Source organism: Alternaria atra (genome assembly GCF_907166805.1).
Source record: "Alternaria atra isolate CS162 genome assembly, contig: 32, whole genome shotgun sequence".
In the NCBI taxonomy this organism is placed as follows: domain Eukaryota; kingdom Fungi; phylum Ascomycota; class Dothideomycetes; order Pleosporales; family Pleosporaceae; genus Alternaria; species Alternaria atra.
Genome location: NW_025091331.1, coordinates 1,567,523 through 1,583,173, shown reverse-complemented (window position 1 = coordinate 1,583,173; position 15,651 = coordinate 1,567,523). Strand labels below are relative to the sequence as shown.

The following is a 15,651-nucleotide window of genomic DNA, read 5'->3' as shown; positions in this document are numbered from 1 at the left end:
CAATGGGTATCCTATAAGAAAATCGAGGATTTTACTCGTGAACGCCTCTACCGAGTGTGGATAAGAAACCTTGTACATGTTGAAAATATGAAACTGCACGTTGTCGCTTCATGTGTTATGGGCTGCTTCTTTTCCTTTGGAAGAACGAGGGTGTAGGAAGTTGAGCCCGCCCTTGGCAACACCAGCGACATTGAAGTGTAGGGGCTCCTTGGGACCCTTCTCCCTGACCGGCATCTTACGCTTGGAGCGGCCTGAGACGTACATTGGCTGCTGTGCAGAACCATTGCCGTTCACGTTGGGCATGCTCTGCTTCGATCGCAGCTTGGGTTTCTTATCGCGATGCTCATCGTCTGTTGTTTCCGTGTCAAAGCTGCGGAGGCTACTGCGCTCGGATGAGAAGCGCGGATGGCTGGAATGGCTCGACGACTGGGTTGGCGCACGCTGCAAGGGACTCAGAGGGCTCAGTCTAGAAGAATGAACAGACGCTGCTGTTTGAGCGCGCTCGATCGGACTCAACATAGCAGCGGAGTTGGCAAGGACGTCCAGTCCCGAGGGCGCCCTAGTCGCCATCGAGTGAGTTCGAGATGAATAAGTAGGAGGAGGATCCTGGTAATCGTACATGATCTCTGAGTCCAAGCTCTTGTATTTGGCAGTACCGTCGAGCTCCTCATCGTGCTCCCAGCAAGTCTCGTCCACGCCGGTCACAGGAGGCAAAAATCGAATCTCGTTCCAGGTAACGTCTTCATACTGTAGAGTAATGTATAGGATATCTCCCTGCATTTTGTCGTGCGCGATGCAGTGATCCTCCAGAAAAGGATAGTCCCACACGCCGCGATGGACGAGATCAGGGGGTAGAAGTGTTAGCGCCATGCGACCGAAGGGTTCGTCAGCTGGGCGATGGCCAGTCATTGGCATCCATGGTCTGCCGCGGAAAACACCCTTGAAGGCTGTCTCAATGCCGTTCGCAAAGCAGGAGCTGTCCTGGCTATGAAACTCGAGGTTTTGTAGTAGCTTGCGCGAGGCACATCGTCGGTAGCCGTTGCTGTCAGGATCATACGCGAACCTCTGCGACTTGCGCGGAATGAAAACGACACGAACACTCCACGATAAGGGGTATTTCTTATCAGTCCGAATCGGGAGTTGGCCAAGGGTATGATGTGACTGCATCAATAACGGCATTGGCGGAGCGGGAGAAGCCTTTGGTGTTGACCCATGGGTTTTTGGCGTCGAGGCAGCGGGTGTCACGTCTGGCGACATGCCACTAAATTGTTCCACTCGATCGACTCGGTTCTCCAGTTCCATGCTGAACTCGTCCACCATGGTCAACCGCTCACCCTGCACCTTGATCTGATCGCTGAGTTCCGTTGTCCTATCCACCACAGCCTCGACCTTGTCGTCGATGGACAGCTTCAGGAGTTGCATGTTCTCGTACATGCGCGCCTGTACTGCATGATTTGTCCGTACCAGCTCTTCTCGAGCCAGGCGCTCCCTGAACAGCTCTTGCTTGAGATCTTGCTCCAGCGTCTCGAAACGCTTGACCTCTTGCTTCAGCCGCTTCATCTGCTCTACCGCCTGTATGTATGCCTCCATCGACACGGTCGAGATTGGTTGAGCCTCATGGTTCCACGCCTGGTGCCCGCACCCGCAGCGAGAGCGTATGATGGAATCCGGGTAGAAGCTACGGCAGGAGCAGCGCTGGCGGGCGCCATTCCCCTCGGAGGGTGGAAGAATGAAGCCGCATTCTCCTCGCGGGAGCTGTGCCTCGTCGCCAGGCGCGGGCGTTCCAGGCAGATGGGCGGGGGCCTGAGTGTTGCTATGGAACATCAGGAGTCGACCTGAGGTGGTGGTCGTAGCGTGGTTGCCGTATGGGTAATGGGCGGCTCATGGAAGGCCGAGAGAGGGGGTTTCCAGGGTCTCTATGTATTGGGAAAGAACGATTGTGTATATGGATCCGGACGGCAGTGGAGACGGAGCCAAGAGCCTGAGGCACGACGGTTAGCTGGGGCAGGGCTCTAGTCATATACAAGTGCAGGCACAGGCTCGTCGCTAGGATATGCGGCTGGCGCACAAGATAAGCAACCATGGACTACTCACATTCAGTGCCAGACAGGCGGTGCACGCGGGAGCATCCGAGTGAGACGTCACACAATCAAAAGGATGGGCAGGACCTGTGCACCCGTGGGTGGAGAGGGTTTTGGAGCAGCGGTAGAGAGCGTAATGGCGGTCCTGCTCAGGTTTTGGGGACATGGGATGTGCAGGTACTCTTTGTTTTTGGCATTGGAACTAGCTCCCGCGCCGGGGATGGCCAGCCCTGTCCTGGGCGGGGACAGTGCTGTGCTGTTGCGGGTGCGGTTGGAAGCTGGAGTTTGGGGTGTGTGTGGTGGCCGCCGAGCAAGGAGTAAGAGATAAGACTCATGCCTTGGGCCAGAAAAACGCGCCAATGACATGGTCGGCGTGGGAGCCCCGAGACCGCCTTCGATTCGCCGCAGGCCCATCTTGTCTCTTATTGCGTGCCTGAGCTGCTGCAGCCGCAATGCCCTGTAGCACACCGGGTGTCTTTTCTACACCTACTCCCCTGTGCAACGCTTTATCGCGGCCACGGAGCATTGCTGTTGGCAGCGCTGCCCAGCATCAGATATGCGCGCGTCTCCACAGCCCACAACACATGCCATGTCCTTTTGACGGTGAGCGAAACCCCACACGAGCCGAGCCATCAGGTCCGAGGCCATTTGTAACACTTCTTCGTCATAACAGATGCAGACCAGAGTGCTGATTCCGTAGCGAGGATACTGGTTCTGGTACACGCCTTTTCACGTGGACGCATCGTCCAAGGTTTGTAGGCGTAAACCCTGGCATGGACACGATGATCACTGTCCGACAGTCTGTACCAGAACCTTCGTAGACGCCTGTGAGCGATACTAGGATTCATGGTCTTCTCCTTATCGCGACGTCCTGATACACCCCACGCGGCTTTGGGGTTCGCTAATCTGATTGGGCTGCCCCGGGCTGCCGCATCAACGCAGAACAACTTTCGAACCGCCTTCCTTTTGCCAACTCGCTGAGAAGAGAGATAGTGGCCCGATTGTGGCAAACGCACTCAAGGCTAAGCACCCCCCGAAGCCTTTGCACCCGTTGTCCTGTATGCTACACCGCCGACGCCCATGTATCATGTGTTGCTGCAGCGGATGCATCGCCATTCACATGTATGCCAGTCACCTACCCGGCACTCAGGCTTCACGACATGCGTTGATATCAGAACCGACCCAATGCCGGCCGCTCCTTCTGCACGAGGTCTTCGATGTGGGAAGGCGCAACTGCCTGATTGGTACTTGTGCGCCAGCCTCACCCGCATCCTTTTCCTTATGTCCATATATCAATCTTCCTTGATGCATGACCACAACGGCGTGGTAGATGAAGAAAGGCATCTGCTATGTTGAGTCAGGGATGTGTCGACGCGTTCCCACCTCAACTTTGAGGTCGACGCTGACCAACACACGCCACATACGCCACCCCCTGTTCGTGAGACAGACCCTTTTCCATCGCCCTCCTTGGGCATTATAACGCGTATCCAAATGAGCACAGTGCGTGAACAAGGCATTTACTTCGTCGCTTCGCAGTCAAGATACTTGCACTACACGCGTCCGAGTCGAACGCGCTATCACATGAGACGGTGTGTTAAGTGGCGTTGCAGGACGCGCACCAAGCGAAAGCATCAAATCCCACGTCACGTAAAGACGTTACACATGCAGGGCACCTAGATGGTCGATGCCGCCTCCAGCCAAGTGCCATCGGCAAAACTTGGACGATATTTGCTACTCTATCTTATCCCACGGCGCGGCATGTTCATCAAATTTCATGACTTCGTTTCCACCGCGGTGGAACCGATGGGGTAATGGATACTAAATCCTTCCAAACTTTGACTGCATTTTTGCTCCTTCGAGAACTCCTCTTACCAGACACTTGGTAAGTCCCGACATTCGCACAACTTGCCAATTCTTTTGTCTCATGTCGCGAACGGCCGTATCCCACGCCCACATAGCGACGAGTTCTATCACTCTCCTTCCTCAATGCCGCATTTGCGCACTCACTCAATGATACTGCGTCGCTCACGGTTGCTTGATTGCGGCTACGTCCTCAGCCATATTCTGCCTTACTACCCGGCTTCTGGCCAGCGATTCCCACCCAATAGGGCTAGTCTCTTGACGGGAGTATCCGTGGGGAAGCCGTTGAATGTGTATCGATCCCTTCCTGAAGCGGCTGGAGAGTATTGCGCACATTCTCTTGCTTTTTCGTGATCCTGCCACGCGTGGTGTACTCACTGCAGGTCATCGGCATAGCCGTTGCGCGTCTTTTTCCAAGGATTGCATCTTCCCACGTGCCAAAAATGCACGTTGAAGAGGATTGTCGCAATACTGGGCTGCATTCTAGTTTTATCCGGTTCTTCGCAACGTCTCTGCTTTCGTGATAGAGTAACGTCCTGGGCCCGAAGTACGCGCAGCCCACGAAGCTTATTGATGAATTTCTTTTGCGATAACACCGGACACGCTTACCTTCGTATCAACAGTGTCAGCGTCAGCGAAGAATAGGGCCTTTTCACAACCACAGCTGTCACCACCTTGCTCGCGAACGGAAGGGTTCGGTATTATCATTGCGCCTCCCAAATTTCCATTTCAATGGCAGTTCAATTTGGCCTTGCTGACAATGTGTAACTTCCCGCGGGATTTACCATACACAAGGCACACCTGGGTGGGTTGGGCAACATGCGACAATGGCGTCTTTCATGTTCGGACCTCGGGCCACGCCCCTTCCGCATCCTGCCAAGTCCTCCGAACATCAACCTTTCCGGACCACATTCACCAGCAAGCCTAGAGTCGGAGGTTACTCTCTTTGTTGCATACTCCACTGTGGTATCTCGACGATTACCAAATGCCGGAAGAGAATTGGATTGCCCACGGAGGTGTGCCCGCATGCGATTTATGTCATGCTCGGAAGGCGAGTCGCTGACCTAATTGTGGCACTACCTGCATGTCGGCCCAGGCACTAACGACCATCAGGTGAAATGCGATCGCAAAGAGCCATGCGCAAACTGTGTAGCAGCTAAGGCTGAATGTCTGCGTAATCGGCACAAGCGCGTCCCACGACCTAAAGTTCGAACGTAAGCAATCATCCGTCTCACGTGACCAAGCCAGACTTTGCAGAGAGGCTTTGCTTTTGTCCGTTTGCTGCAAACTATCCTCGCCCTTCGACTCTGATCATAACATAGGGACGAGAAAATAAAAGCACTTGTAGAGCGGCTCTCTAACCTCGAGCATTCCGTTCAGACTGTCCACCGTAGCCCAAGTCTGGCGCAGGAGCACGAGATCGTGAATAGCTTTGCTGTGCCAACTATTGAACCAACTTCAGATCGACCAGCAAAGAGACAAAGGACATCAAGTTCGCTAGATGTGCCAGCCCCAACAACAGCTCAGGATGTTGACAATAGCCCCCAGACAGCAAATGAGGCTCGCATTCATATCAGTAAGGAACTCTCTACCAACGGATTACTGTCGGGCCATCAACGCTCAGTCCTCGAAACTGCCATATCGTTTGTTGATCAACTGTCCCACACGCCCACACCGACTATACCGGACCGCAGCACTTTCGATCAGTCGATGCATGTCTCTACTGACATGACTAAGCACGAGATCTTTAATGTCATCCTCGGTAGTAAGTATGCTTCTTATGAGATCTTTGGTATAAAGCTGATCATGACGTCAGCTGAGTTCAAGGAACGGGGCAACGCTGCCGTTCGCTACCACACTGTCGATCACGTGCCGCCAAAGGCGTTTGAGAAGATTGCACTTGCTCTTATGGAAGGCAATGCTGATGAGAAGACCCTCAATCTGTACAGAGTCATTGTTCATTTTCAGGCAGCTGTCGTACTGTATGCAAGCCAGTTGCAAGGCCCCAAGAGTGCAGCTGTCCAACGACACATCCAACAAATGGAGTTCAATCACCTGATAGCAGCTCTTACTGCTCTGGATAAAGTCAGCTTCTTAACTGCACCTTCTCTTTTACTTGTGCAAGCATTGGTCACCGGGGTAACGCATTTAGAATCGTGTCGCTGCGAGACAACGTACTAACTAATAACAGGCTACCATGATGCAGATCATGGGCAATCCTGTGAGCTGCTGGGAACTCACGGCTCATGCATCGCGAACCATTGTGGCGCTTGGCTATCATCATATCGATAAACCGATACCAGAAACCGATACTGAGAGCGAGATATACGCCATAGTCGGCCAGTGTGCCTATTTTGATAGTGTGATGAGCCTCTTGCTGCTTCGACCACGCTCACTTCCTCATCTCCAAGTAAAGGCCTCGTACCTGTTACGAGCTGACCCAGCCAGCCCTATGAGCGTCCTAGAGCTACTTCCTATACTCGACAAGATCCTGGATTTGTCGTTGGAAACGAAGCCGTCCCCGGCTATACTGAACGATGAGGTCGCGCAATTGCGAACGCAGATGAAAGATATCTACAAGCTTATGGAGAAGGTATGTACGGATATCTCTCATTGATCAGCATTTCGATAGAGACTTATGCTTCACTAGGAACGACAACTGCATTTCTTGGATAGCAGAACGGATGCTCTTATACATTGGAAAGGCATGGAGTTTAGGTACTTTTCTACACTGACTTCAGTCCATCGCCTGAGCCCTACCGTTACGACGAATCCCTCGGAACGGGAAGAGTGCCTCCAAAGTGCTCGGAAGGCACTTGAGTGCGCCAAGGACATAGAGGAGCTTGGAAGATCGTTGGATCATTTCATTGAAGGCTACGATCCTTATCTCGCGTGGTGAGCGTAAAGTTGTGCCATGGAGAACTTATCACTAACAACTACTAGGAGCATGCTCTCTTACCCCCTCTGCCCCTTTTTCGTCGTTTTCTGCAACGTGGTCGGCACGTCCAGCACTCGAGACTTTCAGCTACTTCAAGATGTTACCGATGGCCTTTCTGCACTCGTTACGGAGAATAAGTATGTTCATCGGCTACATCGGCTGTGCGCTACACTGCTGGGTCTTTGCAAACCCCTTGTGCAGACTTCGGATCTTCATGAACATACATCGCAACCGACTGAAGGATCGACTGCACCGTTGGCGACATATTCTCTGTCGGCAGGTTTCGGCAACGGTTCTGACATTTTGACTAACAGCGGAAGTGATGGCACCACTGGTATAATTCCTTCTTCGTGGAATGACGACATGATGTGGCAGTTGTTCCAATCACAGCCTTCTCTGGACTGGTTCAACGCCGACATATTGGACCCTTCATGGGGCCTTGGCCAAACGCAATAAGATGGGCTAGGTCCGGTAGATTATCATCAGTGCCTAAGAGTATTTCACCATCAACCACTCAGTCACTTGATGTCTCATAACTGGGATACCTGATACTTCATCGGCTTTGTTTATAGGTTTGCCTTAACCGTACAGATCATGTATAACAACACGACGCTTGCGACCTCGCTTACAAATTTTTGTCTAATAGATCTTTTCACCGGCCGGGGATTCGCAGTCTCTCTGTCCAATCAACATAAGCGATAAAGTTTGTCATCGCCGCAAGTTTCCGACAGCATGGATACCAATGTGCGCTGGTGGTGTTGGCTTCAGCCACGCGCCTCTCAGCTCGAGAATGCCTCTCCCTAGCATGCGACAACATCGACAGTCAGTGTAATTTAGGGACGTAGCTACCCACCTCCGCTTGTGAGTTCTAAGGCGCTCAACTGTCGGATTTCCCATCAGCCCTTGTTTGTCGACGGCTTCGCGCCTCAGTAGTCTCCACGGCTTGTTGAGAATACATTTTCCAAGAACCGAGCGACTAGTTGGAAGCACATCCGCACATGTCGACGGGTACACATTCGGCAAAGTGTTACAGCCAGCTAGACGGTAGCTGCGCTTGGCAAGAGTCACATGAAGGCCGGAGGACGTTTTTGGGATTGCAGCGCAGGAGACACTCACGTGCACATTACTAATAACAGCGTTGTATCACTCCATAGCGCCTAGGTGATGTGATGGAGGAATATGTAAACGTTTTTGTCCCTAGAAGATCAGACTGCGCTATGTCAGATACAGAGTCCGAGACATATCACTCGACGACACCTTGTACTACTTCTCCTACAAGATCAACCAACTACTTCGACGATACACCTCCCTCCAAGAACACGTGTACCTTTCGAACATGATCTATTAGCTTGTCTTTCCTTGGAAAAGGTCGACCTCCACATTTGTTGCGCTCGCACTGAGGAATCTCACACCAGAACTCTTCTCCAACGCCTTGTATGGTGTGACTTCCGTTGAAGTGTCTTTTCAGCTCATGCCAACGGCTGAAAGTCCCGCCATTACATTCAGACGCACTACATCTAAACGCGATCGTTTTGAGGTCGGCAGTACCTTCAATGGTACCGATATGAACTGTTGGCGCGAATTCTGAATAGTCTACAAGAGGCGTCTCGTCCGGGATGAAGACAGAAGCAAGCGTGGAGAATTTTTGAGCTATTCCTGTTTCGACGAGCGGTATCATCATGCCATGAGAGACGTCCTGAAGGTATAAATGCTCTGTGGGTTGGGGCATATACATGGCATCGTGCCATGTTCCATGTGGCCTTGGCCGCTTCGATTAGGCACTACATCCCAGAGTTAAGAAGAGACTTGCTATGTACGTTACGTCGGGGGCTTACTGATCAGTAGGATTGATAGCTGTGCTCTGGAAGGATCCACTGGCGTGCATGTACCACGTCACATCCGCATATGCAGCGCGCCTCGGAAATCTCCGAATCTATCGTTTGTGACGTTGAGCCATCTTTTCCAGTTAGTATCTCGTCTTAGCCTGACTCCCATCGTTATTCTCCGGCATTCCTACGCTCCACTTGCCAATAGGAAAATTCACATGCTTGGCAATGGCTTGAGCAATGTGGCCTTGCTTGATTCCCCTCCATACATCGCCTTTTTTAGCCTTTTGAAACTGTGTGGGTATACGACGTTGTTGCACGAACATTACTTCCACAGCCTCGCGAAATTGAATCTGTTCTGGTGTTTGTAATCAGTAGATAGAGTTCAATCCTTGTGAGATTGCAAGCGGAATATGTTGGGGTATCTTTATTGTATTCGTTGTGATCATGCATTGCCGTATCTCATCAACCCTCTATCGACATTCCGAGCTTCGTAAGGACAATCCACTTGCTAATTTCCTAGCAGCACACATCGTTATTGCATCTCCGTCTCAACTTCCTTCTTTACCTCCGCCGCCTGAGTGGGTTTCCGACTTCTACTCCTGTTCTCTGCTTTCTTCTCCACAATGTCCGCTCCCAATCCCAAGTCGGCGCCCTGAGTCGGCGCAAGCTCCGAGGACTTTTCCGTACTCGCATTGGAACTCATGTTGTTGTTGTCTTCTATCGGCTTTTCCAGCTTCTCTTCAGTGATCTTCTGAGTAACATCATGGGCATCTCGCCCCATGTCTATGTCGGCGCTCAGATCCGAGCTTGTCTTCACGACTTCTCTTGCGACGTCTTCACTTGGCCTACTGCTTGCCGCAGCTGGACTCGGTGCCCTGTTCGCGTTGCCAGTGATACCTAGCTTCTCGAAGCTCGCCATGACTCCTTGCCTTAGATCCTGTCCTAGCGCAGCTGCGGCATCAAGAGGTTTTGGCGTATTGGAGACCCTTGGGGAGCGATCGCCGACGGCGTGTGCAGGGGCAAGGTTGACAGTCGTACCTGCTCCAGTCGCTCCGTCCGCGGTCTCTGTACCCGTGACAATAGGCTCCTGGACTATCGGAGTGCTCGTGCCACTCCTTCCAGTGCTCGCGTTGCTGGTCTGGGGTGTGAGATTTGGCGGTGCTTGAGGACCAAAGACGTTCATCTCCTCATCGGTACGACCAAAACATTCAGCCCACCATCTCGCCTCGCCTTTCCGAGGGAATATCATGCGCTCCTTACCGCGGATAGCGTCGTCAATCTCTGGTTCGTACTTTGGGTTCATAAACTCTTGCTTGCGGCAAAGGAAATAGTCCCATACGCTTCTTGTCCGCTCCTTGGCCCTGGTATCTACACGCTCCTTCTCGTTGTCGAAGAGGAACGTTCCGTACTGACAGGAATAGAGATGGTAGAGTAAGCGCCTCAGGAAGCGCTCGCTGAACTCGAACCGGGTTGGATGCTGGTAATGTAATTGGTATACGCAATCGAGGAATTGATGGAACACGGGTGACAGCTCGTTCACCTTGGTAACACGGTGCTCCTCTGCAGCTCCGATTTGGGCGGGCTTTGATGAAGGAGTATCGGCAACATCTGTGATGTTTTCTGGCACGTTGGTCTCCGGAAGCTGGTTGAGAGACTCGTTCGATTCGTTGTGGCGGTTGAAGAGACCCCGCGCACCACGAAGAGCATTCTCAAAGGGGTTACTACCTCCGGTCCCATCGTGTTTGCGCTCGATCTTTTCATTTTCTATAGTGAACCACTTCTCGTGGCTCAAGAAACCTGAACGATGTCGGAACATGTGTCCAAAAGATAGCCAATCTTTCTCGACAAGGACGATGAAGCCTTCTAATGTCCGATAATATGGATCTAGCAGGATCTGACTGAGTGCACTTAGCTGGCTCGTACGATCCCAGCCGTCGGAACAGTGGATGAGAACATGCGAGTGCATGATGCCGACGGTTCGGGCTATTAGCGCAGTTCCGTCCAATATGTTGGCGATGTGCTTGATCCAATTGCTCTTTGCCAGAAGCTGCCGGTTGGGAGGGAAAGGCACTAGATCTGACTCTTTCAAGGCTTCAATGACTGTATCAAGCGACTTCCGCATGACGTGAATGTTGTCAATTCCGAGGTATGCTTTCTCCGCCCCTGGATAGTAGTCCATCTTCTCCGAGCCAAGTCCAACGGCTTGCATCGCATACGCATTTACTGTAGGCCTGGCATCGACAATGAGATTTCGCTGCTGGGCTCCATATACTTTTGGCGCATCGGGGTCTGTCTCCGAAGACGCTGTCAAATCGTCTACGGTAGTCCTTCCAGCGTTCGCATTGTCTTCCACTGCACCCACAAAAGAGCTATTGGCACTGGATTCGTTCAAGTTCACAACGCTTGTATCAGGAGTAAGCTCTGCAGAGTTTGAGGAGGATGAGGTATTTGCAGGTTTCCACCCACGGTTAGTTGCCCAGATGGCTGCGACGAGCCGTTCATCTTGAGGATTTCGATTCCCACGCAAGCCCGGTGTGGGCTGTGAGCTTCGCGTTATGGAGCAGTTGTTGATAGGATGGCGGTAAACGAGGGCTGGTATCCGCTGTCGCGAGCGGTATTCGCCTGCGTATCTGAGAACGCTGTCCGAGACATTGGTGGGAACGACAAGGAGGGCGGGATACGTCGGCGCATACTGTTTCACTCGTCAAGACCTTTGTTGACCTCATATGGTGCATCTGATGTACCTTGTACTCTACATTGACCTCTGAAATCCGCCAGCCCTTCTCTGTGTCCTTGGGGCTGATACCCAGTCGCTTCCATTCGCGGCGCGCGTCGTAGATTTCCCAACCATTCTGTTGGTCTTCCGGTGGTTTTGGCTGGTAGCTGAAGGCTAGTAGCTTGTCTAGTCTGCCTATCTTGCATGAGAGCGCCCGTATACTATCGTAAACGTCCCGCGCCTTCTTGTCATTCGGGAAGAAGAAGGCGAAGAAGGTAAAGTCGCGACATCGTATACGGATCGAGGGTTCCTGGCGCAGGATAGGCGGACACGATTTAAGGGAACAATAGTTGATCATGGGATAGGTTATCCATACTTCCTTCTGTCGCGGTGGTTTCGCGTCTGCAGGAGCGTCGGCGGGCGGGCTTGGTAGGTAGCTGAAGACGAGATGGTGGGGCATAAGATGCAGTGTACCGTCGAAGCGCGTGCCTCTACGGAGGAGGTAGACATCCTCCACCTACAGGTAGTGTTAGCATACTCTAAGCAGTGGTTCAAGGGAGTTGGAAGTCTCCGCGGCGTCTCCTACCTTGCTCACGCGTATCCGCTCCATAGCGACTGAAGGGCGTACGACGGTGAGTTCGAGCGGCCCGGAGCGGGGTCTAAAATCGCTACAAATATGAGGAAGCACCCAAGGCAAGCATCTAGAGAGGAGGACTAGGGCAAATGAGAGGGTCGGGCTGTCAAGCGCGCATAGTCAACATGAGCTTGTCGGCATGTGCCTGCCCTGTCATGCTCATGCCTCGTCCCGCCGCTTGTGTTAGCATTCTTGGCGATCAACGTCATCTGAGTATCCGCTTTTCCCACGCGGTTGTCACTTTCTACCTTCACTTCTGAAATCCATGTGCAGGTGAAATCGCGTCCATATCATTCCGAACTCTTCGCACGATCATCACAAGTAAAGCAGATGCATGAGAAAGTATCCAAGGAGAAATGCATTCATGGAAATGCTAAAGTACAACCTCGTTTACTTAATGTACGGAGCACATCTACCACTCAGATATCCAAACAAAAGGTCCAAGATGCTACATACTTACTTGGCTTAGCTCATAAGCTTACCTGTAGCCATATATTGGCAGCTGCTTGCTTGAATTAGATGTACAAAACTCTCAAGGGACCACCAGATGTGCTCTCCCAGACAAAGAAATCGCTACGGCCATCAATAACCCTGCAAACCATATGAGCATAGTCATGGAGGCTGGCTATTCGCCGACCCAGAATCTACGCTGTCACACCTGTGCACCTAAGCCGGGGGTGGTGGCGGCGGTGGGGGGACATCGCTAGGCGGGGGAGGAGGAGGGGCCTCGCCCGGAGGAGGCGGTGGAGGCACAGAACCAGACGGTGGCGGGGGAGGCGGGGGAGGGCTGCCGGCAGATCCATAGGTCTGGAATAGGGGACCAAGGCCAGGAGGAGGACCGGCGGGAGGTGGAGGAGCACCGTAGCCAGGAGCACCGTAGGCGCCGGGAGCACCCATACCAGCGCTCTGTTCGTAACCATATCCACCATATCCGTAACCAGCACCTGCTGCAGGGGCAGTGGGGGTAGCAGAAGCCCAAGGAGCCGCACCATTGCCAGCACCGTAGCCTTGGTCGTAAGACTGTCCGCCACGGCCGCCACCGCCAGCCCAAGGCGGAGGAGCAGCGGAGTTGCTGTCGCCGCGACCACGGTCATCGCCGTCACGCGCCCAGGGTGCGGAACCTCCGGTGGGACCACGCTCCCAGGGCTTGAGCGTGCGCTCGCCTGCACCGTAGTTGTCTCCACCGGCAGCACCGTTGCCGTTGTACTCGATCGCGGCGCGAGGCTGCCCACCGGCGCCTCCCATCTCGGCCATAAAGGCGTCGAGCTCGTTCTCCGGAGCACCACCGATACGAGCTGGTTGACCTCGGTCGCCAAAACGGTTGTCATTGCGCCAGGGCTGGCCAACTTTACGGTCGGGACAATCGCGGGCCATGTGACCAGCTTGACCACAAACACGGCAGATGATGCTGGCCGTAAAGTTCTGCTTCTGTGGGCAATCGTACTTGCGATGGCCGATCTCACCACAGTTCTGACAGGCTTGGTTCTCGTCGTCACGGAGGGTACCGTTGAGGGCAGCAAGCTCACGAAGCTGGTTGCGCTTGAGTTCGTTCTGGCCTTCGGGAATGGAGGCAGCCTGTAATTATTAGCATCAGATAGGGAGTAGTATGAGGGGAGTAACTTACAGTCTCAATAACGTTGTGGATAAGCTTCTTGGCCTTGTTGACCTTCTCCTCAGTATCGGCCATGATCAAGCAGTGAAGATCTTCCTCCTGGTTGCTGGTATGAGCTGCGTCAGAGCGTCCTTTACCCTCCTTGACGGAGCCTTTGCCACGGATCGCAATCTTTGCCTGGGATTCGGTCTCCATTTTCTTGAGGGTATTTCCACGGGGGCCAATGAGTAGACCAACTGTTAGTGCAAAAAGCTGTGGTTAGTATATGATCAAGAATATGTGAGCAAAAGGGTTAGGGTTAGTGACATAGCTGTACTACAGGTGCCACTAGATGCACGTAAACATCCAGCAGTCTGAGCAGGCCGGTCAAGACAAAGGCTGGGGTAAAGCAAAACAAGGGGAGGGGAGTTAGAGGGGTTAGTTCCGTACTGAAGTTAATCTCCGGGTAATCATTGACCGGAACATAGACTTTCTCCTGTGTCTTAGTAGGCCGCCTGTAATCGGCAGGTGGGTGGTAGTTAGGAAGCGTCTTCATCGCCTTTTCGACGAGCTTGTGGCGCTCGTCTTCGAGGCGCTTGCGGTAGCGGAACTCGCGAGTGTTGACACGGCGACCGAAGTTGTCATACTGGGGTGGGGGCGAAGGAGACCTGCTCTTGTTAGTATCTTCGTAGCATCTAAGAAATGAAGACACGTACCTATCACCATCAGCTGGGACAACATCGTTGATCTTCAGCTTCTGGGTGATCTCCTCGATACGCAAATGCAGAGTGTACGCGTCCAGCTGCTCGGTGGTCATGGCGGCGTAAATAGCAGTAGGCAAGCCCATCAAGCCAGCAGCCTTGTTCTCGCTCGCGTCGCCCCATCGGTTACGCTTCTTGCGCTGTCGCGGACCGTCAGAAGAGTCTGCGACATGATTGTTAGTAAGGCGATGTGAAGATGTGTAAAGGGCTGACTTACTGCGCTCAGGGCTGCGGCCGCGCTTCAACTCAGACAAGCCCTCGGCGGGCGCAGACGGGTTGTAACCGCCATCATCATCACCGCCGAAACGACGGCGAGTACCTAGAGGTATATTGTTAGAACCGGTGATGCCCTGGTTGCGCCACGACATGGTTGCAGTTGACAAAGAGGTTACGGTTTCGATGGAGGTGTAGGGCGAGTTGAGAAAGTGGAGGGCTGTCGCGACGAGGCAAAGGTTTAGGCTAGTAGGGAGTGCGCTTGGCCACTTTAGGCTGCAGCTTACGGGTCACGTGTACCTCGATCCCACCTCTGGGCAAGAACCTCATAACTCACTTACATGTAGCTGGGGACCTGTTCTTCTTCTGGATCACCCTATCAGTGCTCTTGGCGATGGAGATATGGAGATTTTGTCTTTGCTCTATTCAAGGCCGCGTTTTGTTTGCACCATCTCAAAGGCTTCTTCAGTCATCAAGAGCTATTATTCAGTAAGCACAGTGTAAAGCAGGAGTGTCACCGACGCTCTACAGTCAACACTACGTAGGCTTTATAATGCCGACTCATCGGTAACTTCTCATGTCTCCGTGCTGCATGCTCACTTGCCGAGATCTGCTCACGTTCTCCGCCTCGCTGAACAATCGAATTAGTGCTCGCTGCCACCATTTTCGCATGCGCGGCTATTCAACCAAGTCATGTCATACAGCTCCTTGAAAACAGCTGCTCTATTCTCACAAGAGAGTTGACGTGTCATTTGTACACTAAGGCTATAGACATTACTGTCCCGAACGATGCAAACCTTAGCGATGCAACTGAAGTAATAATTCCTGTTGTTGACCACCTGGGTAGCAGTTCTTAGATACCAATGTTACTAACCACCACGGCAAAAGTTTCCAAGATTCGACGCGCTGAACCGCTTATGAATCTTCGTGATACTCGGGGTCGGCACTATTAACCAACCACCAAGCTCGATTTTCGTCCGAAGTTGCCCCTCATTACACCCCACTACTGCATCATCACAGCTGTCTGG

General features: G+C 52.7%; 4 protein-coding genes across 4 annotated transcripts; 1 reads left to right on the top strand and 3 right to left on the bottom strand.

The window, feature by feature from the left end:
- Positions 1-108: 108 nt before the first annotated feature.
- On the bottom strand, positions 109-1,590 carry ALTATR162_LOCUS10278 (uncharacterized protein; the record flags this gene model as incomplete). The annotated part of the gene is made up of 2 exons (XM_043317914.1): positions 109-559; positions 620-1,590. The coding sequence occupies 2 exons, from the start codon at positions 1,588-1,590 to the stop codon at positions 109-111; spliced, it is 1,422 nt and encodes a 473-aa protein (XP_043173849.1).
- Positions 1,591-5,669: 4,079 nt separating this feature from the next.
- ALTATR162_LOCUS10277 (uncharacterized protein) lies at positions 5,670-7,335 on the top strand (the record flags this gene model as incomplete). Its single annotated transcript, XM_043317913.1, has 5 exons — positions 5,670-5,706; positions 5,758-6,080; positions 6,133-6,534; positions 6,592-6,836; positions 6,885-7,335. The coding sequence occupies 5 exons, from the start codon at positions 5,670-5,672 to the stop codon at positions 7,333-7,335; spliced, it is 1,458 nt and encodes a 485-aa protein (XP_043173848.1).
- A 1,905-nt stretch (positions 7,336-9,240) lies between these two features.
- On the bottom strand, positions 9,241-12,034 carry ALTATR162_LOCUS10276 (uncharacterized protein; the record flags this gene model as incomplete). The annotated part of the gene is made up of 3 exons (XM_043317912.1): positions 9,241-11,400; positions 11,453-11,941; positions 12,011-12,034. 3 exons carry the CDS (start codon positions 12,032-12,034, stop codon positions 9,241-9,243), a joined length of 2,673 nt encoding a protein of 890 aa, XP_043173847.1.
- Positions 12,035-12,724: 690 nt separating this feature from the next.
- On the bottom strand, positions 12,725-14,778 carry ALTATR162_LOCUS10275 (uncharacterized protein; the record flags this gene model as incomplete). The annotated part of the gene is made up of 5 exons (XM_043317911.1): positions 12,725-13,633; positions 13,683-13,922; positions 13,987-14,317; positions 14,366-14,573; positions 14,628-14,778. The coding sequence occupies 5 exons, from the start codon at positions 14,776-14,778 to the stop codon at positions 12,725-12,727; spliced, it is 1,839 nt and encodes a 612-aa protein (XP_043173846.1).
- Between the last annotated feature and the right edge of the window lie 873 nt (positions 14,779-15,651).